At 42.7% G+C, this 26,338-nt stretch overlaps 1 protein-coding gene across 4 annotated transcripts in view; it reads left to right on the top strand.

Moving 5' to 3' along the window:
* Nucleotides 1-937: 937 nt before the first annotated feature.
* The window catches only part of nhsl1b (NHS-like 1b), a 104,384-nt gene continuing 78,983 nt past the window's right edge, over nucleotides 938-26,338 (top strand). For 2 of the 4 annotated variants that reach the window (XM_084378490.1, XM_084378493.1), the window contains exon 1: nucleotides 938-1,469. In XM_084378490.1, coding sequence (XP_084234616.1) covers nucleotides 1,151-1,469 — 319 coding nt within the window. In that variant the 5' untranslated portion in view covers nucleotides 938-1,150. Of the gene's footprint in view, nucleotides 1,470-23,572; nucleotides 23,663-26,338 lie in introns of those variants that run through there. The other 2 variants (XM_084378491.1, XM_084378496.1) reach the window with 2 other exon arrangements.

Here is a 26,338-nt window from a genome sequence, read left to right on the forward strand (position 1 = left end):
ATCCGGTATCCATGGAGACGCCCGGGTCCTCGTAGCTGGTCAGCTATGTAGTTAACGACGACATCAGGCTCACTTAGATTGCGCCGCCGATATAGCTGAAGCCTTGCTAACCGTCTTTTTAGATTACGCACACTAATGTGTATATTATCTGTAATAGCAAGGCATAATGCTATTTCAGCCTGTGTCAGGCCTTGATATAAAAGATATGTGATGCGGTGATCGATATGCTCCTGCTCCTCTGACATTGCTACACTGAATGATGTTTCCTGCAATGATTTAATATACTACACTATCGTTTTGTTTCCTCAAGATCTCGAATTAATTATATCGTTATCTCTGGAAAACAAAGTTTCGTTATCTCGAGATCTTGGGAAAACAAAGTTTCGTTATCTCGAGATCTTGAGAAAATTATCCCGTTATCTCGGGAAAACGGCAGTTGTTATTTTGAGATAATAACTCGAGATCTCGAGAAAACAAATGAAATTAACTCGTTATCACGGGAAAACGGAGGAAATAAAATGTATGAATGCATGGCCCTTTAGGGCTTCCGTACATATGAATTCATTCAGATTTAATTAACTTTCCCAGACCTATTAATGTGTACTTAATTTAGCACGGTATGACAATTTAATTAATAAATTAATTAACTTAATTAATTAATTTTGAAGAACTGTAGTAAAAGTGAATGTAAATGACATAGTGGATGCATGAATGTCCCTCCGGCTCCATTTGGAGGGACTCCGGTCCATGTTTTCCATCAGACCGCTCCACTGGCTGCGAGAGGAGGCAGGTAAACCGTCCTCTGTGTGTGTGTGGCTCCGGGTCCAGTTGCCACAGGTGGTTGTAGTATTTTCCGGGTTTTTACGAGTACTTTCCCCTACTTTTCCTTGTGTTTTTTTCTTTTCTCTGCAGGCTGCGCTCTGTCTGGTTGAATTTGAATAGACTTTGGGAGGCAACGTCTCCAGTGTACAGCAGCACAAAGTCCCCCCACGCTTTGAAAAACACAAAATATGGCGGGATTGGAGGATCACAGCGCCTCGCAAATTAAACCAACCGCGGGAGGGAGACGCGTCTTGGATTTGTTTTAAAAGCTGTGAAGGTTTTACGAACAGTTCTCGGTCCCGCCTGGAGTTAATGCTATGAAATAAACATGCCCTTTCATCAGAGGAGCATCGAGCCGAGGCATGTGAGTAGGTTGTCGGCGAGGGATGGCAGGACACCGGTGGAGGAAAACGGGAGGCGCAAACTCCGCAGACCCGTGTTGTTCTCGTGTTTGGACGAGGTCGGCTGTCACACGCTGACCAACATCATACACCAACTTTCAGACCTTTCTCGACATGCCAGCGACATCTTCCTGGGCATCGAGATGGAGGCAGGGATGGTGTTCAGGAGATCCTGCAGGATCCAGGGGAGGCTGCAGAGGCTGCAGGGGGACATCCGCAAGCTGGATCCCAAGAAGATCAAAATCCGTGAGTTTGATGGTGGACGTGTTGAAGTTTGAAAGCTAAATATCTGTCCTCATATTGGGAATATTGTATTTAAACAAGAGGAGTCACTTTAAACTTTACATTGGCAGTTTTTCTGTGGTCTGACCTTGAGTTAATCTCCACCTGGAGATCCCTGTTGGACTCTTTGCAGTGGAGAGATGGTGGTCATGTCCAAGGTGAAGGTGTCACATTTTGTCCAGTGAAAACAACCAGTGACCAGTGTCTCCTCCAGACTTATGTTAATAGGGGTGTTGGAGTCCTGTCAGAGATGATGGATCTCTCTCTCAACGCTCTCACCATCTGTGTTCAGGTCTTCAAAGGACACCGAGATCACAGGGGAGGGGATTACAACCCATTTCTTCTCGCTGTTTTATGCGTGTAAACAAAGTTGGTCAACACAAGATAAATGGAAAATCAATCGTCTCTTTACAGCAGCCTGCGCTTACTTAAGTTTGGTGATTTGTTTTGTAAACCTGCCTCCTGTAGTCTCAAACACAGAGGTTACATATTAACTCAGACTTTGGCTGGCACTATGGCGACAGCTCAAAAAAATTGATTTATAGGTGTGCGTGCTCTGATACAGACTCTCTAGTAAAGCATTTGAGTAAGTACATATCCGCCACTATATACCACTGCTTCCTCTTTAATAGGTCGTCACCGGGTACTGTATATAAACAAGGTAGTTAAGGGATCGTGTTTCCCATTGATTCCCTGTATGGCTTCTTTGTTAGTCTAATTTCCTCAGAAATACGTCTCAAAATAAGATTTTCAGGATGAGCCCAGATTCCTCTGAACACGAGCGGAGGAGGCGGTTTTAAAAAGTTCTGAGTCAGAGCTTTTGTTTCCCTTTTACTGTCCTTCTTCCTATCTATTCACCCTGTGTTGGGTCTGACCATGACTCACACACAGATTGAAAAACTGGTCGCAGCTAGGAAAAAGATAAGCCGAGCAGACAGTTCCCAGACACAAGCGAATGTGATGTGTGATGAGCAATAGATTGAACGCAGACCGATTGAGGGGGTACCCCGCTACGTGACAGCTACCAGACACTTAACTAATCTGCAGTGTTATCGCATGGCATGACTCAACAGCTCCTAATATCTGTACCTGTCGAGGTGTCGATGCAGTCCTACAGTAGGTGGGGCCGGGAGTTGCTTTTTTAAAACTTTAGGCCGTCCACGCAGTCGTTGAGTGGAGGTGTGAGAGAGGAGTCTGGTATGCGGTGCGTTGCCCAGCCCCAAGGCCAGCGCTGGATGCACAGGAGCTCTGGATTCCGGTTCATGACTCTTTATCTTTCCACACAAACAAACACCTGTCTTTGAAATATGGCTCGCCAAGCGCCCTCCAGCATTTCTCCAGGAAGAGAGTGACGGATTTGAATATGTCATCATACAGAACAGCTGGTTGAGTTGGTTTTGAATGAATGAAAATGAATGTGTGATGCAGATACAAAGCATTCGTTGACGTGTAATAGTGTTGCGGAGCCTCCTGTTACTCTGTCATAAACACACCTCACTGCTTTTTATAGCTTTTTTGATGAGACCAGGTATTTGAGCAGGCCTAAAGGAATGTGTTTCAGACTTAGACCATCTTATAGCTTGCATGTAGGCATTTCACTGTGACCCCTCGCTCTTTTGTCTTCAACTACTGTTGGTCCGACTCTAACCTCGGGTCGGAGATGGATCATGTTACTGGTGAGGGGCCCCTGTATGCTGGGGGACTCACCGAGGGAAGGGCGCAGTGAGTGTGTGTGGAGCCTGTTCTCGCCGTTTGTCTGCCTATGTGGTCAAATTATCAGGGCAGTTTGAACAGGGACATGATAGTCAAATGGGATCTTCTTCTCTGTGCATCTCATGCCACAGCTAATCCATTTGTGCTGAAGTGCCGGTCACCAGGTCGGAGGTCGCTCTCTCCGGACTCGGAGGGGAACACATGACACTCCAGAGTCAAGAGTTTAAACAAAGTCTTGTTTGGCTGGCTCTGGTTTCTGCTGCAGGCCGACAAGGGTCAGCTCAGCTATGGCTGGCTAATGGATGGCTACTGCCACACCCTGATCTATTAATGAAATTAAAATGACTGGGAGTATGAAAGGACACTTAAATCTGACACAAACGCTGGAACAAACAGCAAGTACTCTGTGTACACTCCCAAGGCGCACCATGGCAACGTCATGCTATCTGTAAATATGAGAAGACGGTTGGGAAGAAGGTTTATAGTTCACATTTGCAAATAAAACTACTTAAAAACAGACAGGGTTTGTGGAAAATGTTGCTATCAAGTAGTATAACACATGCTAAAGTTAAATAGCTTTCAGCTCAACTCTGGATAACCCCGACATTGTGTCCATAGCAGTGAAAGGATTTAGGATCCTGAATAATTTATCTATGTCAGACTGCCCTGAATGCCCGTTGAATCATCCAGCTACAATGAAAACAGAAAAAAACATAGATTTGCGTCACCCATTGTAGGCGCTCTCGTGTTATGAAAACAGCAAAATACTAAACATGCCTTGTCCACAATGTTGATATTTCTATTGTGATATGATTCAGGATTAGTGGAAATTATCATTTGGGCGTTACAGTTTTAATTTTCACTGAGAAAACTGTTAAAATCATGATGATGTGACATTTGCTGGGGTTTGTACCAAACAATCATGTTTTTTTTTACTTTTAAAGAACAAGATTTGTACGACAGGGCATCTCCTGCACTACAGTGCTTCATTATAATGCTGCTCTGTCACACATTTTACCTTGCGATTTAGATATTGCACCTGGCCATGTTGTGATTTCGATAATATTTCGATTACTGTCCTCCCCTACTTCTATGCATTAAGAACTCCCAAAAGAGCGGCGGGCGGAGGAGAGCAAGACGTGGTTGCAGTCAGGGATAAGAAGACAAAGTCAGAGGAAAATGTTATTCATATTTATTAAACCAAGAAAGATGTCTCACTGAGATTAAAAATCTTAAAATGAAAACGAATAACAAATTGCTGAGATGAAAAGTATCTTTGTTTAGAAACGTTTTAAATGCATCCAGCGTGACCATCTTCTGAAGACTCAGACAATTTTTCAACTGATTTCAGGCAGAGGGAGCCGCAAACTTAAATGTGTTTCTGGTTTGCCAGTGTGTTATTCATAATTTGATGTCATATTCTGATTTACAGTACGTGTGGGTTCTAGAGACAGTCACATGGATCGTATTGTTTGAAAGAATGCATCAAAACTCGGAGACCACTGCTTTTGATTGACGACCATATTTCTCTCAAAATAGTAAATTCTTTGCCATGACAGCCTAAAATTGCACGGATTAAAGGACCTTTAACACTGACATGTCACAACTTTGATTTTTAGATGAAGTGTGTTAAACTCTAAGTCTCCTTTGCCAAATATAGCACTGAGTTGAATAGGGAGTAAGCTATTTTAGCGATGAAAGTAGGTCGAACTAGTGAAGGTTAATTGGAGTTAGAAGAGACTTCGGGTCTCCCTGTCAGATATCTTGATGCCCACTAGCTACCTGCTGCTTTGGGGCTCTGACACACACACACATGCACACACACACACACACACACACACACACACACTGAGCTGAAAAAAAAAAAGGCAATCTGGATTGGACAAATGTTTCCAGCTGACCTGCTGATGTCCACAGTCAATCTTCCTTTGAAAGACACACATGCAAACTGTCCGTGCATTCCTCCGCACATCAGTTATTTATAGAGGCATGTCTTTGCCCACTGATCTTTCATCTGTAGCATGCTATCATGTTTAGTGTGTGTTGCTGTGTTCAAGTGCTTCTCAAGGACCTGTGTGTGTGTGGTTTGTCTGTTGATGGACCTTGGACCATGAGTGTTTGTGCATAAAAAGTGCTCCCCAGTAATGTTGATAGTGAAACTACACTGCTTGAATGGGATCCAAGTTGTGCCCCTTATCACACGGAAAAAGAATAACAAAGCACAGTCATGCCCAGATAAACTAATTGCTGTTTATCATTTTTTAGCCGTCTCTTCCTGTTTGTCACACACACACACCTCAATTGCCCCCAGTCACTATTCACTCAGGCCTGCCATGGTTCCCTCCATTCATTGATAGAGAGCAGTCATTACGCAGCCAGAATCCACAAGTCAGTTCCCACAGGGTTCGTTCCAGCGAAAGGAGCCTGGCCTGGTTCTAGAGGTCGACCTTGTCCCATGAGGAACAAAAGAGACTGACTGGGTTGGGAGGGATGGAGAAAGAGGGGAAAAAGTGGGAGAAAAAGAGTGGGAAAGGAGGGATATTATCATTGAACTGCATCTGACTTGGACTGTTTGAATGCGCGTATATATGCAGCCGCCCTCTCTCACGCCTCTGTGCAGACTGCCCAGGATGTAGACGCAGCCCTGGCGAGGGCACAGAGGAGTGTTAGGGAGTGACGATGCAAAGGGAGTAACAGGGAGAGATGATGGATGAATGCTAGTGTTGTTCTGAAACCTCTCTTATGTATTTGTCTTTGTGTATATAGCACGCCCTTCCCTTACCAGTCTGTAAGTGCATAAAACACTTGTTGATCATCACATGCAATGCTGCCTCCTCTTAGCGCTGTCCCACAGTACTCCCACTTATTAAACTAAATCTGTCAGAGACGGATTTGCTCTTGATGGTATGAGACAGTGAAGTTAATAAGAAAATGGCTAAATTTAGCACTGCGCGTGTGTGTGTGTGTGGGACTCAGTGTGTCTAAGTCCTGGTTTGAGTGGTGGTGTTAAGCATGTGTGGAGCGCTAGGATGTCAGCGAATAATACCTCGCTCTATGACATACGCTACTTTATTTTACCAATTGTTTCATGCCATGCCCATTTGTTTATCGCATTTCATGGCTATTTTTGCACATAGTAATGAAAGTAATTCTTTCAGCAAGTCTTAAGTTATGAGAGGCTTTTAATTTACTAACATAAAGTGCCGTAAATATAACTGAGTATTGATTATAACCAATGAAAGAAATGGCAGAAGCTGTAATTTCTTTGATAAATGTTTTACCATATCGTGCAGCCCTAATTGCCATACACAGCCTAAAGTCTCTGACGAGATTTAATCATGGCTGTCCACAAGCACACACACGTGCCACGTTCACACACTCGGAAGAGCCAGATGCCGGACTTGCAGGACGTCAAGCCGGCAGTTGTGGATGCTCTAGTGTAATCCAGGGTTTAACCAGCCAGCGGGGAGATGAGCAAGATTTAATTCCCACTGTGGTGACCTCTGCTTGGAGGAGGATCCAGAGATGGAGCAGGAGACACCCCTCCATCTCCTGGAGTAGATGGAAGTGTAGATATAGTTGTAGATGCAAGCACATGTTCACTAACGCACACTTTTATTAGCAGCACAACTCCTTACATTTTATATTGCAAGTATCCTAGTGTCATTAAGCAGTTTTCAACATATTAGTGTGGTATAACTGTCGGAATTTATGCACATTTGTTTGTATTTTACATTAGCTGCATTACAACCGATTTATTCCATTACTGTACATGTTTAAAAATGGTGTGCTTAAAGAGTGCAGTCCCAGAGTTCAAATTGAGGTTGTGGTCCAGATTTTACACAATTATTGTTTTGGCGAAACATATCACCGATATCCAGATGTTCAGGTCCAGTTGTATTTCCTCTGGAGAACCAAACAAGAGCTAAAGTGACAGCAGAGAGGAGGGGAAGTCTGTAGGGAACAGATGAGCCTGAGCTCGGCTTTGACTGAAATTAAAAAATAACCAAATTTGCCTTTTTGAGGAATTGTATATTTCTCTACAACATCTGACAAAACACTTTCACGGCTCGCGTCGAGTGAATGGGACTCTTTCTGTGCGTCTGTGCACAGATGTGACATGAGGTTTCAGCATATTCCATTGTCAGCCACTCTCCCTTTTCGCCTCCCTCCTTCCTCTGTTTTAAAGTCTCTTCCTCTCTCGCCTCTCTCTTACTCCCCGTCCTATATTTCTCTCCCTTTCTCTCTTCCTGTTGTTTCATATGGCTTCCAGACCTTTCCTCTGTCATCCCTGTCCATCCTCTGCACTTTGATGTCAGCCCTCATACTGCTACGCTGACCACAACAAAGACGAGGCTCGTGCTTGCCCTTTATCTTTTTCTCGCTCTGTCTCCCTTATAAAATGTGTTTTGTCTCGCTCTATACATCTGTTTTGTTGTATCTCTTTCTTTCTTACTTTTTGAGCCTCCTCCATCTGTGCCTTTATATCACATCCTCTCTTTGAATGTGTTTTGATATTCATGAATGTCAGGTTGGACCTTTTTGTGGCGGTTTTAATTATGTGATCAGGTGCTCTGAGGATTGGTCGTAAACCTTTCTGATCCTTGCATTTAGACTCAATTAATATACTGTAATTACACAGCCTGGTGAGTGTGAGTGAGCAGATTTACTTAATACTATAATGTATCATCATACAGATATCTCAAGAGTAGGACACAGCAGAGAGGTTGTTGGCATCTAATGTTTTTTATTGTCTATAGCCGGGAGTGCTGAGTAGGGCAACAGAGAATTCATGAGAAATGGATGTCAGTTTCAGTCCATAAAAATCTATAATAGAGGCTTATTGCTGCACACAAAAAGAGCTTTAAATTGAAGCACTTTGGCAGCTTTATTATTTTTCTAGCACTGGGTGGCAAACATTGACTGCAGCAGTTTTTTGCAGTAACCTGGAGCACACTTGTTGAAACAATCGGGAATTGCTGTAGTTAATTTCAAGTCGCAAAATGACGAGATAAGTGCTGTAACGTTTGATTCACTCTGTGTTTAGAAAAAGTCGCCTAATGATCTTGCTAAAATCACTGCCTGATGTTCACACCGCTCCATTTTTACAGCCAGTTTGACATGTACTGTGTAATTTAGGTCAGACCATCATTGAGATGCGCAATGATGCTCATTCCCAGCTGTTTTTCCAAGCAGCTTTGTTCTGTGGTCTTTGTGATAGAGATTGTTTACATCTGTTGTCCTTTGCTACAGTGAGCCTCATGTCTTGTTTTTCGTTTTATCACCATCTTAAAAACGTATTTTTATGAGCCTTTAATTTCAGATTTAGCCTATATCCTGTAGCTTAACCTCTGCTCATAGTTTGTCAGGCTTTTCATGACAGTTATCCATTGAACCTACAACACAATGCTAGCTATTGATATACACCTTCACACAGAGCAACATCTTGGGAAAACCCCATGTTTGTGGTTGGTATAAATGGATTTAGCACATGGAGTCACAGGGATGCAACATGGGTGGTTAATGGTTATTGTAACTACAGTGTAACTGTACCATAACAAACCTGTCTGGGGCGTTTCATAAGGTGCATACATGGAATTTACACGGGGGACAAAGGGGTCCGGACCGCCCCCAAGGGAGAGTTGTCCACTTTTCAGAAGGACCAGATTTGAAAAAACCGCAACAGACTTTTTACATTTCTCATGTCTGAACTGCAAAGCTTGGAATTTAAATGTCTTAAAACAATACACTTTTTTGTCTCCTCCACTTTATTAGTTTTTAATTGCAAAAAGAAACAAACAGTGCACCTCAGAAGATGGTTGTCTGTTTGACACCCTGGGTTTAAAACTTTTTAGTGAAATAAGAGAATATATGTGCTTGGCAAAATACATTACTGATGAAGGGCTAATTAGCCTACTAATTAAAGGATCAAAGGGCCACCCGATGAATAGGTCTGGCCTGTAGCATTGTAAACATAAAATTTTGAGTAACATCATAACATGCATTGAAAACACTTGTGCTAATAATAGATACAAAACAATGGGTCAAGCCATCCTTCATATACACCTCACAGTGGTTTGGTCCACTGCTTACCAACCCCACACCTTCCCACACATTAGCGCTTGGTGTGAGTGTCTACTATTTCCAACAGTGAGATGAAATAGCTGCCCCTTGTTAAGGTGTCAGAAGAAACAAAACTTACCCGACAACCACTTTTGATGGCAGCAAAACACAGGATTAAGCACATCCTGTCTAATATTACAGTCTAGTAGTGATGGGTACGGCAGGTGGACAGACAGACAGACAGACAGACAGGCAGGCAAACACACATCCATATAGTACATAATGACATATTGCAGCAGGTGGGAGCTCATCTTACAGGAACATAAAGGCTATTGTTATCCCACATCTGCACTTTACTGCACTCAAGGCCTGGAAACACACTGTGCACACTCGTACACACACACACACACACACACACACTCTCTCTGTGACTCCGTGACCGCTGCAGGAAAAATAAACAGGGATTTTCTGCCACATCTGTCACTTGTGCCACTTAACAAACGCTCACATGGAAACACAGACGCAGACGCCCATGCACACAAGCGCAGTGAGTGATAGCGTCCTGCAGCCATCCTCACCATTCACTTTTGATATGCATCAATATAGACCTCCTGAATGTAGACCACAACGAGCCAGGGCTTCTTCTGAATCCGTTGTGAAAACTAGACGAAACAAGCAACAGTTGAATTTGGGATCAAGCTGAATATTTGCAACTCGGCATGGGAAGATGAGACATTAGGGTGGAGCTGTGGCTATATTTGTCTTGGCACATAATTCCTTAAAAAACAGCTGGCCATTGGCTCTTTTCAGGCATATTTTTAGTCTTGCAAACAGACAGCTTGAATCTCGTCAGCTGAATAAGCAGGCTGACTAACAAGTGTGATTGAGGTTTTGTCTCAGGCAAGCAGACAGTGTTTATTATCTGCGGGACATCATTTGTTTATTCTGTCATGTGCATTGTGCAACTTGGTTATGTCTCTGCCAATTATGTGATGGAAAATTCCCAGATTTGAGTCAGTTGAGAGTGTCAGCAATGTTAGTGTAGATGGTGGTGGTGTGAGGAAGGGAATTATGTCCCTGTTGTGTGAGAGTTGTGCCCCAGGCACTCATTTAAGACAGAGTGGTCACCAGGACGGTCTGATAGTACCACCAGCATCATCTAAATGCTCTATGAATGTCTTGCCAGAGTCTTAATTTGACAGTCAATATCCAACAATCCAGTAATTCTGATAGTATTGAGGGACACCATAATTAACTATATTGATAAAAATGTGAAGTTTTGACAAGCTTGTTTCTGTTTCAAAAAGCTTATCTTCCTGTCTTGGTCACCGCCCTGCCCTCTGTGTGTTTCTGTCAGAGAATGGCAACACAATCTGTTGTCCTCAATTCCTGCCAACGGTCAAATGGTCCATTGTCAACATGTTGACCTGGGTTATTATATATACTGTGTATTCATACCCCACCCCCCTCCTACATAACTCCCACATACAATACACATGAGTGCATGAGGTATACAGTATGGTTGTTTCTAGGAATGGAAAGTGTAAGCAATTTCTTTGCCCTAACAATCAATAATCAGTTAATCATTAATAATGTATGAAATATATTGCACGTTTTTCCATCAGACAGCCGTTTCAACCACTGACATGATCTATCTTTGATGCAAAATCAGAGTTGGCTACATTAGAGGTTAAAAGAGACTGAAAATCAAAGGATGATTGTTTTAGTTGAGTGTTTCCTCCTTGTCTTTCCTTCACTGTATTGCTGTTACACTTGATTCAGGGTAGGTCAGCACAGCCTTTATTACATTTTCATGAGTTGATGTGACCTCACAAAGACATTGGAGCATTTCAGCATATGTTACATTTTGTCAGGATAAATTGGGAGATTCCCAGAACGTTAAGTTTCTCTGTGTTTATTCTCATTCTGGCTCTTTGTTTGGTTTGGACATCTCAGTCTGCAGCTGGACACTTTGACACAGTCTGAAGAAACATGTTTTTGAGTTCACCAGACACGCACACACACGCACAGAAGGTTTCAGTCTATTTATTTACTGAGCTAATTTGTCCATTAATTACTCAAAATTAATAGCCCATAATGTGATGCTTTTTCGGTCTCCCTGGAATGCTATACGCCGTGTGTGTGTGTGTGTGTGTCTGAGAAAGCATCTGTCCCTATGAAGTATGACATACTCCGCACAGGAATCCCCATTGACTACTGAATCTCTGTAGCAGCTCTAACTGTCTGCCTCATCCACAGAGACCTCATTGTGTGTGTTTTTGTGTGTATGTGCACGTACATGTGTGCTCGCTCCCTTTAAAGCTTCCATCCATCAGTTTTTCTCCTGATACACAGACTACCGCTGCTCAAGCACTGTTTACACGGCATGTTCCTGTCTGTGCTACACAATCGCTGAGACGCATCCAAACCACTCGTTGTGTAATGTACTTCTCCTTTGCCCCATGATGAACTCGCATATGCGGTGACATAAAACACACATAGTGTTGCAACGGTTATGGGAGTGCTTTAATAGTCTTGATGCATCCTAATAAACGTGAAAGTTGCCTGAAGGGAAACATAGGTTGAAGGACTGGTTGCGGCTTGTGCACACACGCATCCACACTCAAGCAGAACAATAACTTGGATAAACACACAAACAAGTCAGTTGCATGGAAGCAATACTGTGGGATCATAATTGTGCTTTGCAATACATCATTAGTTTATTGATCGAAACTCATACGAAAAAAAGTGCACTTGGTTACCAGACAGTTTTACAGCCATGTCAACATGTTCTTAAAGTGACATTAAACGCAGGTAACAGGAACAAATCACAGTTTGGTTAATTTCAAATAAAAGGCCAGTGAAAGTCGAAAGTTGTTCATAAGGCAGTAACATGTTGTATTCATTGTTTTCACAATATGTTGCATAGTAAGGAAAGCCAGCCATTTTTGCTTTTACCTTTGCGAGACCACTTGATCTTGTGATCCCTCAAATCCGTCTTGCCAGGCTTTAAGCTTTGCACATGTGGCTGAATACACAGTGGTTGAAATTGTTTTTGCTCTTCTCTCGACTGACTTCAGTAAGAGAGTAAGAGCAAATTAACCATCGGGTTCTGCCTTTGATCCGATTGTTTGAAGTCTAGCCCGTGATCGACTATGATGGGAAGATGGTTCGTCCAATCACCTGCCCTTTTCCAAACAGTGTCTGGCGAGCCTTTCCGGGTAGCTCTGTGTAACAAGCCATCTGGTGCACCAGGAGTGGCAGATATTTACTTACTTTACTTTAAAAAACCTTGACAGTATGTTTATATAGGATATGATATACCTATTTAAGATTAAATGTCTGGGTAACTGAAGGGAAAAACAAGCCTCTAATTGTTCAAAATTAAGTGATTAAAGTGATAAAGCAAAGTTACATACAGCCTGAGGATGTGTTGGATATTTAAACACAGCAAAAATTAAAAAGGAATGTAAAAATTACACTGCAAAAAGGAAGAAAAGCTGAAGAAAAAGACACTCAGTGCCTCAGTACTGCAAACAAACATGTTGCATCATTTGCGATTAATACCAAATTGCAAGAGGGTGCGTCACAATTAACTGGCATTTTTATTTATGTGGCTCAACTATTGATTAATATGCAGAAAACGTCGCCTAATAAGTTTACACACACCTAAACACTTGTGCTGTAATCCCACACATCTGCATGATAGTGTTCTCCCAAACATCCAGCTGTTTTGTGCAGATGCCCATGTGCACAAGAAGCACGTGTGTGTGTGTGTGTGTGTGTGTGTGTGTGTGTGTTCGAAAGAACAAGAGAGCACATTTAGAGAGAACCCTCCCATGCCACACAGTGAGAAGGGATTTTCGGAGTCAGTGATGGGGATTATGGGGAATATGATTTCATACGGCTACAGAATGGTTAATCTCCTTAAGCCCTGCTGGAGTCTGCACACCCATTCCTGTTACTGCCCAGCAATGGAGGCAACGGGAGAATGTACGATGGGAAACAACCAGCGTTTGTGTGTTTGTACATGTGTCTTACCTGTACTCACACAGGTATCCACGTGAATATGGATATGAGTAATCGCTTGCCTGTTACGTGAATGTTGACATTTACTTGTTTTTATTATATCAGTGAGTCACTATAATCCAGGTTCCAGTGGAGCTGTGAGTAAGTGCTGCTCATGTACTATGGCCACGGTGCCATTTAGCTGTTGCTGTTGTTGGCCTGAGTTTTCTTCTGTTAAAGACGCTGAGGTTTGTGCCGGTCTGCAGATTTTTCAGATTATAAATATAAACCTGCCTTTATCCTGTCCAAAAACTTTCCCAAGACAAATGCGACTGTCCTGCTCTAAAAGTGCCTTGCTCAAGGTATTTTAACGGTTGTTTAGGGAGTAACAGTGTTGGGATTTGCATGGTCAAAACTTTTGGTCACAAACCAACGTGTCTACTCTCGAGGCTGCTGCCAGCTTGTGTCCGGGTATATTGACTCAGCTGTGTTTTTGACCTTCTCGTTCTGCGTGTGTGTGGAAGGAGACCGAGGGGGGGTGTTTGTGCGTGAGCTAGAGTGAGTGCAGCAAGCCATGACCATTATAGCTGTTTGATTAGGTGTGTTCCCTACCCCTAGGTGTTTTTTCACAAAAGGTTTCAGATGCACAGAGATGGTTGGTTTAACAAAGCTTTCCGTGTGGGTGCTGCTCACTAATGTATGAATGTTTTCAGCAAGAGAGGGAAGTTTAATTCCAGTTACAGTTTTATAATAGTTCAATCAATTCGATTCGATCTGTATAGGTGAGGCTTTAACCACTGCACTGCACAGAGAGTCTGTTAAAGGCGCTGAGACTGTAATTGTGAAATGACATAGTAGCAAAATATGAAGTCATATAGGCAAAACTGAGCTGTAAAGTGCAAAAACAGTTTTCAACTGAGGCTGCAACTAATGATTTCTTGATGAATCCCCTTATATAGTTTCCAAAATGATCTGATGATCAGTCCAACATTCAAAGTTTTGTGTATCATGTAAGGCAAAGTATATAATAATGATAATATAACAGGAAATTTCTACAATGGAGAAGCTGGAATAATGTATAACCATTTCTACTTGCAACAAAATGTGGCGAAAGATGGAAAAAGATGTTGAGTCTTGTCCCCAGATTGTCTAATACTGACACTTTGGGCTGCCATCCAACCCGAGCTGCCAATGCAAAGCAGGGCTCCAGGGTGCAGCAATTTTGGTCGCTAAGAAATGTAATTAAAATGTGCTAATGGGTGCACTAAAGTTATATTGTGTTGCTTCTAAACAAAAAATGTTAGGCACACTTGTGCAACCAGTGTAACAAGTTGAGTAGTGAGCAGTGCTCTCACAGCATTTGTTCCAGTTTTAGGAATATCAGTCTTTGTGCAGTGATGCTTGTGTATCAGGTTACTATTATTGTGCACCTGTCAGTGGTGTCATCTGGGCTGAAGTCGGTTGGAGGGCAGTTTCATTCCTGTTGAATCCACTGCTGTTTGTGAAGGATCAGGTTCCCACCTCAGAGCGATGGGCTTTTTGTCTGTGTTCAGGGATTGTTTGTTTCAAGTTGCACTGTTTCCACTGTAATTGTATGGAGTGGTGGTGCTCAGGGTGTAATTTTAGTCCAGCTCCTCACTTGCTTTGCTTCACTTTATTCAAATTATGGTTGCAGAAGCTGCGGTGCTTCTTTTCAAACAGACACTGTGTGGGAAACTTAGCTGTTTGTGTGTACAGTATATACAGATAGACTTGGATTTATTTAGGTGTGTATTGTGCATATTACTGAATATTAGACCGGTCAGATGACCTTTTACCTTTTTACAAACACTGTTTCTTCCCATTCTGAATGCACCAAACCATCGTTAACTGTCTCTCTCTAACACACATGCACGCACACACACACTCAACATAATTCCTTCGTTTGATCCGTCAACCTCAATGAGGCCCACAGAAGCTAACAAGGCAGCACCACATAAAAGACTCCCCCCCCCCCCCAAAGCGCCCTCAACCTAAAAAATGTGCCCCTACTGTCTGCTAGAGTCGAGCTGGATTCAACCTGTCAGCTGCGTCTCCTACTGTCGGGGCCTCACCTTCCACTCCACCCCCAACTCATGGGACTGTTGGAAACACTTGGTGTAGAGGGCCAAAGGTCCTGGAAGAAGACGGGGTAGGAAAGCAGGTTAAGAAGCTCAGTGAGGGCTCTTGGCCATGGGGAGCAGAGGTCCTCTGGGCCCCTGATACCCTGGAGGTCTGGAGATGAGACTGAGGGTCTTTGTTGTGGGAAGACTGAGGCAGTGATGAGTGGTCTGGATGGAAATGTCAGATCCCCTAGGGCTGCGAGGGGAAAGAGAAATCCATCAATCTTTCTCTTTTATCAATCATTTATGAATAAGTCTGGTCTTTGTGCCGCGTCCTGCTATCTTTTCACCAGATTTACCATTTTGTTTTTTATGTTATCTCCTCTTCCAGTCTGTCTTTCCTTATTTTTCTCTTTCTCTTCAACTGCTGCTCATATACATTTCATAAAAAACAAGAAAACACAGCACTGTGACCTCCATCCTCCTCTCTACCTTCAACATTTTTACTCCAACAACTGTGGAACAAATCTCAAACTTTCACCACTATTGATACAGTTTGCTGTTACATTTAAAGATACAGTTTACACTATTGTCAGAGAAAAATTTGAACCACATTTTTGTGCTTCTGCAAACACTGAGAGCAAGTAAATATGACAAAGAAAATCATGGATTTATCTTGGCTCCTGTTCCCAGTTGGCAAAATCAGTCAGATTCATCATGCTTTGGCGCTAATTAAGTAACTAATTGAATATTTACAGGCTCCCAGAGCAGTGTACTATATCAGCCATTATAACAGGGAAACAACATTTTGGCCTTCTCCATGGTTTTCATACAGAAAAGGTAGAGACTTTCCACTGAAATGTTCTCCTCTTTGCCTTTGAGTCAGTCTTTAGCTCATTGCGTTTCCCTCCTCTCCGCCCCTTCTCTCCGTCTTTTCATGCATCTGTTCTCAAAGTGTTTTTTGGACCGTTGTGCCGTTGAGGCTGACAAGTCAGACAGGGCTATACACAACAGAGTGAGGTAAAATAGAGGCTAATTCTCTTTGGCAGACCGGCGCAGTTACACACAGGCCGATATACACACACGGGTTCTTGGCCAGTGTGGAGCCCTCCCAGGAGCAAGCTGACCATTCTGCAACAGTCACAACTCAGTGGCTCAATAGAAAGAGAGGGAGCGGAAAGGAGAGGATAAGGTGGAGGAACTGAGAAGGTCAGAGGGGATTAAAAAAGCACCAAACTGAGTGTTGGTGACTGGAATAAAGAGTAGTTTTGGACTGTACTTACTCCAAATTTCTATAGACCCTTCTTCATCCAACATTATCAGCATTTCAGCATCAGGGTATTGCAGTTGTTTGTCTTAAGTTGCGTTTCCCTTGATCCATTTATCTCTAACAGCGGGGGCCTTGACACTGGCTGATGCTGCATCTCGACTGTTACTGTAAAAAGAGTAAAAAATAAGATGAGGGTGCTTTGAAAGTATCCCCAAATATAAGAATGTCTCCCTGTAGAGTGCATACCTCTGCCAAGGCCCAACCCTGCCGCCAACTTTTCATCAAGATTCATGCATTATTCCCTGAAGGATTTGCGAAAATGTCGAAAAACGCCCTGTTTAGCAATGTTTATCCCTTTATCCGCACCAGTAGTTTATGGGGTCTATTCTGGGCTTAGACCCATCCGCCATCCGAGTTTCGTGGAAACCTGTTCAGCAGTTCTTAAGTTATCCTGCTGACAAACCAACTAACCAACAAACAATCGGACACACAGTTGAAAACACAACTGTTATTCCTACACAGGAAAAAACACCGTATGCGTCTTAATACTACATTCATATCATTTTTGGCCGCTCTGTTGTTGCACATTGCACAGCTGAAATTCAGAGAGGGGGCGAGGTCAGGAGGCGAAGGGGCAGGGTGACTGTAGAGAGGGAGGACAGGAGAAGGGAGTTTATGGTAAACAGCCACTAACAACATAACTGGGTGTCCTAATTGGGCAGGGAGGAGTGTGTGTGTGTGTGTGTGTGTGTGTCTGTGTGAGTTTGAGAGAGAGTGAAAGGTTCTCCAGGAAAACAGCTGTCTGCGTGGCTTCAAGAGGCTAGGGGGAATAGGTCAGAGGGAGCCCCCATAACCAGCTAAGCCGTCTAAACACACACACACACACACCCTCTCGTCTCCTCACCATATGGGAACCCAACCCAGTGGGCCTTTCATGTGGTTGTGGGCTGGGGAAGGGATGGGAGGGGAGGCAATTTCAGGAGCGGGGATGTGACACACGAAGTCTGAGCAGTTCTCCTCTGCCACTCCTCCTGCTCGCCTCATCCCTTTGTTTCTGCTCAAGAATTGCACAAGTCGGGGTGCATTTTTCTGCTCAGGGGTTTGAAGCAATAGAGCGGTTTGTGGTTTGGGCTTCAACCCCAATAGTTCCCCGTTCTCTGCCAAAGTTTGGGCGGAGTGCCTGGGTGTAGTTGAGTAAGTTTTGCCATATGTGCGCTTAAGCAATTAAAGGTCGCACCCCAATATTTTCTGAATGGCTTTCTTGCCCACTCATAAAAAAACACTGATGTAATACAATTAGCATTGGCTAATAATGTAATTGGTCATGTAGCTTCTAAATACATATATAGAGTGAACGTAGCCCAAGAAAATGGCATCTACAAAGACTAAATTCTAGCTATCATACAGCACTGTGAGTCATGTGTTGAAAATCAGGTTTTATAGTGATATGTGGTGCTGTCCCTCTCTCTCTCTCTCTCTCTCCTCTCGTTTAATCTCTTCCCCCCATCACCCAGCCGCACACAGAAGCCCATTGTATGAGCTCACGTCTACCAGCCGCTCGTAGCATGGCGCAGACGGCTTGAAGCGTTGTCACACCGTAAGTCAAACACACACACACATATACACACACCAGTTTGCTCTCTGTAGCTGGTTTTTCCTTGTAGGTCACTGGGACACTGTAAATGGAATCAGGTCACATTTTCATACACCCATGTAGAAAGATGAATGTAGAGTGTTATGTCTCTGTTGTAGCAGAGTTCGTGTCAGGTTTCCAAACTTTGCGTTACCCTTTTGTACATGAGCATGTTAACCTTGATATGAATATCTTGTTTCGGCACAAAGATCATTATCTTTCCCCTCTGGTATGTGTGCGTGTTTATGGTTTTTCTCTTTTTTATCTTGTGGCACCCTTCAGCAAATCTGGCAACTCTCTTCATTTCAGTTTATGAGTTTTTTTACTCACTTGCTTTGTTTCCTGTTGATAGTTATGACAGAGACAGCCCTGAGACTGATGGAGAAGAGCTCTGTATTGTGGTCAAAAAGAAGCAGTGATTAGCTGCGTTTTATGAGTAGCCTGTTTAATTATTCCATTGCACTGTTTGCATATTGTGTCAACATTGTCGAGGCCAAACATGGAGGTGATTAGTAACAATAAATCACAGAGGAGACTGGCAGAATTTTTTTATTAGTTAGGCTTGCGGCCATGATGTATTCTGTGTGATTGATTGCTTTATGGCACCAAATAGGAAGAGTAATTTCCTCTATTACATCTTTGGTAAAGCTTAGTTTCGTCGTAAAGCCAGATGGCAGAGCAAAATAAATTGCCTGATGGAATAATTACTCCCAAAATTTCTGCCGTCTTGAACAAAGTGTAAGGAAAACCCCCACCAGTCAAGAACTGACCGACACAGCTTACAAGAAACTTTGCTTTGACAATCAATCATTTTCCAGAACATTTCAAACGTAAAATTACCCTCTGGAGTTTACTTGTAAGCAAACCAAAGTTATGTTTACAATCAGTGTTACTCACTCAAGAAATGTCATTACAGAAATGCCGAACTAGGTTTGAGGTTATTCAGATCCATTACAGTTTGTCCACCAGAAAGCGCTGACAGTTTGATTTTATTAATTTTTTTACACTGTATAATGTTCTGCTCGAAAACAAACCAAACAAACCATCCCCCTGAAATTGATGGTCAACTAGGGAGAAGACGCTGTGATGGATATGTTGGAAACAACAGACTATTCAGTCTGATTGTACAGTGTTAGAGCGGTGCTTCTTCCCTCACAAAAGATCTTTGGCTGAGTACAAACTCTATGATCTGCTGCTGGCGACCTTTGTCATTTTAACTGGTGAGTGACAGTCAGTGTGGGCTACAAACCGAAAACCTTATTGCCTACATAAATGTTACGTAGACTGCTCTCAACAAATGATAGTGTTGGAGTTGAGTTAATCTGTGTATTTTGCCAACCTCAGTGTCAAGCCGGCCTTGATAAAGGAGGGCAGTAGTATAGTAGAGTACAGTAAGAAAAGGAGCAGATTTTTGTTTATTTTTGTCACTCTGGATTTACTAAAATATGGCTGGATTGTCCCTGATACCGCTCAGGACATCCTTACAATCAACAGGCATCGCTCTCAATGAAATGCATTGCAGTGTAATGTCGAATTCATTCATGGACACACTCACACACACTATCATCGCTCTTATCTTGTGTTGCCAAGACTTACATGTAGTATTTGACTAGAGCTGAACCCCCGGAGAGACAACACAGACACAGTTGCTGCTGCCTTTATGCGTGCCCTGCTACTGTGGGGTGGTGACATTTACTGATAGCACTCTGTTGCTGTCTTTTCTCTGCTGCAGCCCTTTTCTGACGCTGTCCAGACACACATGCAGAAGTTCATAGGCACATACTGCTGTCTCATGGTGCAGTTACTACCAGCACTAGTGTCAGATATCAGGCCAATGGGTACTTGTTTTCATTGCATGTTTGGATTTTTCTGTCTGTGCTCATTCCTTCCTTAATCCCTTTGTTTGACTATGACGGAGGAATCGTGGTATTCACGCATGATCAGATGTTTCTGAGCTCAATCGAACATCTTGATTGCTTCATTCTGTAGTCTCCAGGCAGCTAAACATGTCCTCCGTGTGTGTGTGTGTGTGTGTGTTTCTCTCTCTATGCAGATGTGTGTGTGCACCTCTACAACCTCAACTGTGTTTCTGTGTGTCTGATTAAAGGCCTCGTCGACTTTTCTCATGTTGCTAATGAGTGTGAATTTGGCATCGAATGTTGACGAGTGTGAGAAAAAGGTCTGGTCACACACACCCTCGGTGTGGAGACAGAGTTAGAATGCAAGGCAGCCCATGTGGCAGTGTTTTCACTCCGCCGTGTCAGTTCGGACCAAACCCATTCAACCACAGCAGCACAGCTTCACTGTGTGTGTGTGTGTGTGTGTGTGTGTGTGTTGGCATGTCAGCGTGTTCATATTCAAAACACATCCTTAATGATAGTTGGCCTATTCAGCATTTTTAGACAGGGTTTGAGGTTGTTGTGTTGTTTACTCTTTGACTCTGATTCTTCTTCATTTAGCTGTTGGCTCTTTTTCCCTTCTGTGTTCATATTGATGTTTCTCATTTGGTTTGCGTGTGTCATGCAGCTATTGTGCTTTTTCTCCGAGGATTTTTTTTTTTGGTAGGGTTAAGTTAAGAGACATAGGAAACGAAGAGACAAAGGAGGAGAGGAAATGCATAAGGAATATAAAAGGAGGAAATCGTCACTCTGTGGAAATGTTTCTACGGTGTTTGTGTGTGTGTTTGTGAGAATACTGGTCCACAGTTTTGGCTAGCACGCTCTGATTTTTCACACGTACCAGATTGTTGACATGCACACTCCGGCAGACCGAAAAAAAGTTTAAACGACATGTGAGAAAAGGAGGAATATGTGGTAATCAAAGATGAATGGAGGATTTGAAGGAAATGATGGATAGTGAGATCAACCAAGCCACTTTAAAGACTGCAGTTGTGCTGGGATTTTCCCAACATGCCCAGCTTTTGTGCAGCAGGGCTTTGCAGACAAGATTACAGTAGTTTGCTGGTAATTTTGCTGGTATTGAAGTTAACCTCCTCTCTCTGTCCACACTTTGGTCCATTAACCATGAACTAACCCTTTGTCAGAGATGCATTTCCCAGCATCCTGTGGGAGATGGCGCTGTCAACTACGTCCTCTTCCATTTCCTGCCCCTGTCCCCATCCTCCCTACAGCCCCGGACCCTTAACCACACACTCAGAACCTGAGAGGAAAAATGCTCTTAGTCAGACAGCTGTCACCTCCCTCAGATGGTTCCTTCTGATTGTTCCCTCGTCCAGGGCAGCGTCACCAGCCACAGGATGTGACACGTCTCACGCCGCTGTTTCCTGCTGAACTGGAAAAGTAGAACAGCAGTGATGAATTGGTCGGCGGAAAGGGATAGTCAAAAGGTTTCCGGAGCTTTGCAACTTATGATTAAGGCAAACAATGTAAGCAGCAGTGCTGAGAGTTGTTCACACACATAATTACATTTTTCACTGACTTTAAACATACTGTCGGTCGGAGTTGATTTTACACAGACTAGCTTCAAATGATGTGCAGAAGACACGTGGTTACAGGAAACAGCAATTATTGTCCATCTCACTTATCGAGCCTGTTTCTTCTTCCCTATCTTTTTTGGTTCAGTTTGTGTTGTTTGTGAAAGCCATCCATAATCACATCAGAAGGAGAAAGCTCTTTGTCTGCTTGAGGACTGGAGAGGAGTGGATGGAGTTGATAATGACATGGAAGAAAACTAGAGGGAAAAAGATGGGAAGGATGATGCAGAGACAAAACAGTATGAACGAGGTGAAGACATTTGCAGTTTTAGGGTGAAGATGAACCAATGTTGCAACCGTCAGTGAGCACTGCTGGCACTAGTCAACCCTTGTCAGCAGCTTTGTGGTCAGTGGAGCATGTAGAAACGTTGGTGGAGCCCGTCGACGAGAGAAATCACTATGATCAGCTATACATCTAAGCGAATCAGAAATGGAAGAATAAAGGGAAAGCGTCTTGAGCACGTTGCTTTAAAATTCTTGATTTCACCCGTTCAGTGCAGTTTCTTAAATTTTGTTTTGCCTCTTCACCAGGGCCATTTGCAACTTTCTATCAGACATATTCTTGAGTAGAAGTGGCTATATTAACTATATTATTTTAAAGGATGAATACAGGCTAACACTATCTCGTGGTATGGAGACTTATTTCCTCTCCACAGGCACAGAACATGTAAGCTAGGTGGTCGGCGGCTGTAGTCTTGGCAATGTGTCCAAGTGCAGCTTTTTGGCCAAGACACAGGTGAAATGAGGCCTTGGTCACCACTGGTTCTTTGTTGGTTTGGTTTGTCTGGTCCCTTAAAGAGACTCACAGCCCTTCCAGGGCTGCAAATGCTCCTAAACATACCTACCTAAAGACACTAAAATATGCATATGAAACTCAGTGATCAAAGTTGAGTGGACATTTAACTTTTACCCAAAATTGCATTCGTGTGTTTGCAACTAAAGCCTTGTGCAGGCCGCGTTCTCCTTCACCACTCAAATCAAATTAAGCCTGACCATTCTTTAGGCTTGATTGCTCAGCAGCTAAGTCCTACAAAGAATCCATTTCAGAAGTGTGTATCAATGTGAGTGTGCGCTTGAATGTGTATGTGCCGATGACCCCCGACTTGAAAGGAGCCTGATGACCCGTTAGAAGAGCGTACGGGCCATGCTGCATCGCCCCGGCAACAACTGCCACCGGCAGATAGCATCCACATCACCGTAGCAACCTTGGGGTTGGGAGGTAAGGGGCCCCCTTGAATGCACCACTCCCTCCTCACACACACCCCTCTTTTCTTTGTGACAGGTTTTCGATTGGCCAGCGTGTGTGTGGGCTCTGCACGCGTGCAGTGATGTGGTGCAGAGGTTGCCAAGTGTGATTGTGAGTGGGTGTGTGTGTGTGTGTCGGTGTGTGTAGTCTTTAAACTGATGTTAGCAGCGCCATGGTCCTTTTATGGGGCCAAACTTTGCGCTATGTTTAGAGCAGTGTCATGACCAGATAGCATCATGCCTGTTAAAGGGATTAGGATTTGGAGCCGGAAGCAGAAGAGGAACCCCTATGCAGGTAGGTGTGTTTGTGTGTTTTTTGGTGGGAACGTGTGTCTAGGCAAATCATTTGCTTACTCTCGCACATGTTCACAACTAACTCTCGAGGAAGGATGAAACAGCTGAGGATGAGACGGGGAGCTAAATTAGAAAGAGAAATGTGTGAACAGTGTGAAGTGGGATAGAGAGGAGGGAGAGACAGAGAGACAGAGCGTGTGAGAATCATCACTTAGTGCAGTATGTAGACTGTGAGCGTGCTTTGTTCAGGCTGGTTTGGTAGGATCAGGATGACCTGGTAAGGAGCAGCAGGACTCTGGAGTCTTGGACTGAGTTGAATGGAAACTGATGCAGAGACAGACGGACAGGCCACTTCAGGTGATTTTTTCAGGCTCTCTTTATTGCTCTGTATCGGAGATAATAGGTCTTGGAATGTGTGATAACAGGTACTACAGCGTTACTTCTTTGATCTGAACTATTGTGTCAAGACGGACTGGTCCAGTTGGCTGTCCCTAAGGTTGTGCATTGTCAGATGAGTATGACATTTTTTTTTAAATCTGACGCACGGATGTTCAGATAGGCTCTAATGATGATTGAGGGATCAACAGTTTCACAGTTGGTGTAGCCTTTAGTCCGGTCTGGACTGGACAGTAGTAGCGCCACAGGATGACATTATTACGACAACACACCCTGACTATTTACCTTCCATCATTTAAATAATTTACCCTGTATTATTGTATTATTAATTAGGGGTTTTATATTTGGAAACACATGATACACTACACCTTCCCTCCTGCAGTAAACACACAACTCACTGTTGAGCCTGATGTACACTTTAAACAGCAAGAATTCACAAGATTAAACTTTTTTTTTAAATTCATACATTATTTCATTAATTACATTTGAACCACATGCATTGAGGACCTATTTTCTGTTATGCCCTGATACACTCGTTTATTTGATACATCTAGCGTAAATTTGATGCAATTCAAGACAGTCCAGCATTAAATGCAACACATATACAACTTAAATAAAGCTGTGTCAGTGGGATGTTGATTATTGTTATTTCGGAGGGCTGTAATATGGGATGCTGTTGCTTTATATTGATAGGTTTCTAAGGATTTGTCCACCTACATCAAAAACAAGAGGCTAAAAAAACCCTTTGCAGTGCTATTGTATTGGATTAGATTTAATAATCTAACTTTGGCGTATCTTGTAGTTGAAATTCTGCTTTCACTATATAGAAACACTCTATAAGGAACACTTTATATACGTTAAAAAAAACCAAAAAACTTCCTTTTGTATTATATTTCACACTCTGACGTTATAACAGTAAGATATGTTGATAGTTTGACTGAGCAATAGTGACTGCTCATTCATCCTTTGTGCAGGTGGAGGAAGGGTTTTAATGATCATGCTGCAGTTTCTCCCTTTCTCTTCTCTACACACACACACGCACACACACACACACACACACGCGCGCGCGCGCGCGCACCCTCCACCTCCCCACTAACAACATATCCAAGGTGTGACTTTGCCTATTAGCAGTGCTGCAGTAGTATTCATCAACACATTTCTCTCTCACACGTCACACTCTTGCCAGTTTTTCTATTTAAACCCACATTATCAGTTGCTATGCATTTATTACCATCTCCCTCTCTCCAGGTGAGATTTTTATTTTTGTGTCTCAACATGCTTTTTTTTTTTCTTCTTTACCCCTTTCTTACATGAAGTTTCTTTTAACAATCTTCAATCGTCTAATTTTCTGGTTGGTTTGGTCTTTTTTTTTGCTCTTTTAATCCCTTGTGGAAAGTTAAGTGCTATCATAGATTGTACACAGCTCATATTGAACAACCAGATTCAAAACATGGTGCGTTTCTTTGAATCTTGAATGGGATTTGAAAGGTTCACACTAAAATGAACCTCAAATCAGATCATCCTTGAGATGCAGGCAAGCAAAGATTCAAACCAACCAACAGACAGTGTTGTTATTACTAGTAGACTACCAGAAGAATTTGATCCGTTTGTAACTGGAGACCATATCAAGGAGTCTATGTCTGCAGTTGATCAACCTGTTTGTGCACACTGAATTAAGTTAGTGCGTGTTATCGGCAGCATGCAGGATTCTTGTGAAAACTAGTAAAAGTACTCCTGTGTCACTCCTCCTTCACATGCTTGTTTACCTTTACTTACCTTTTTTCCTTACCTCTTTCTGAACTGAGAAAAGACAACTTGTTGGTGAATAAACAGTCAAATTGATTTGGGATTAGTCACACATCTTTTACGTATCTCTCTATCAGTCATCTTCATGCCCTCCTTCACCCTCTCCCTCTGTTCCTCCTCCTCACATCAGTCTTAATAACCTTACTGAGAACTGACTCATACTGCGGACGTGAACAGAATGTTTTGTTTGTCAAGAAGGTACAGCACCTCTTCTTCTTCTTCTTCTTCTTCTTCTCCTTATCTGTTCCTGTAGCTTGGTCGCTTTATTAAAAGGAAGATGTTGAACTTCCTTCATTTTCAAAGCTTTAGCTCTTTCTCAATTTTGCGTTTTTGAAAAGTGTCAGAAATCACTGCAGACCACATCGATGTCAGTATAACATAAACAGCAACACACAGCCTTTACTGTGACCTTGAGTCTGGCTGCCAGTAAACGAAAATGTCCACTCTCTCCACAGATGTTATTCACAGGATATTTAAAGGCTTCTCGACTCTTTATTATCTAATGTTTTGACAGCTCTTGATAAGCTTCATAGATAATCATACATCTTCATTGATCTATTCAAGCTTCTTATTAAACGGTAGGATAAGCAGACATGTCGTGACACGGCACACAAACACAACTCTCCTGGGGGTTTATTTGCATATTATGATCTTGTTGTCGTCTCAGTTGATTTAATTGTTGCACAACATATGATACAGACATCAAAACTTCCTGACCTGTTATTATAATTACTTACAAACTGGTTCTGTAACTGAACCTGAAATGATGATAACACTTAATTATTTGCATGTCAATTATGCTGCAAACAAAATATTTTAAATAGCTTCTGA

This window comes from Pagrus pagrus, assembly GCF_965226575.1.
Source record: "Pagrus pagrus genome assembly, chromosome: 16".
In the NCBI taxonomy this organism is placed as follows: Eukaryota; Metazoa; Chordata; class Actinopteri; order Spariformes; family Sparidae; genus Pagrus; species Pagrus pagrus.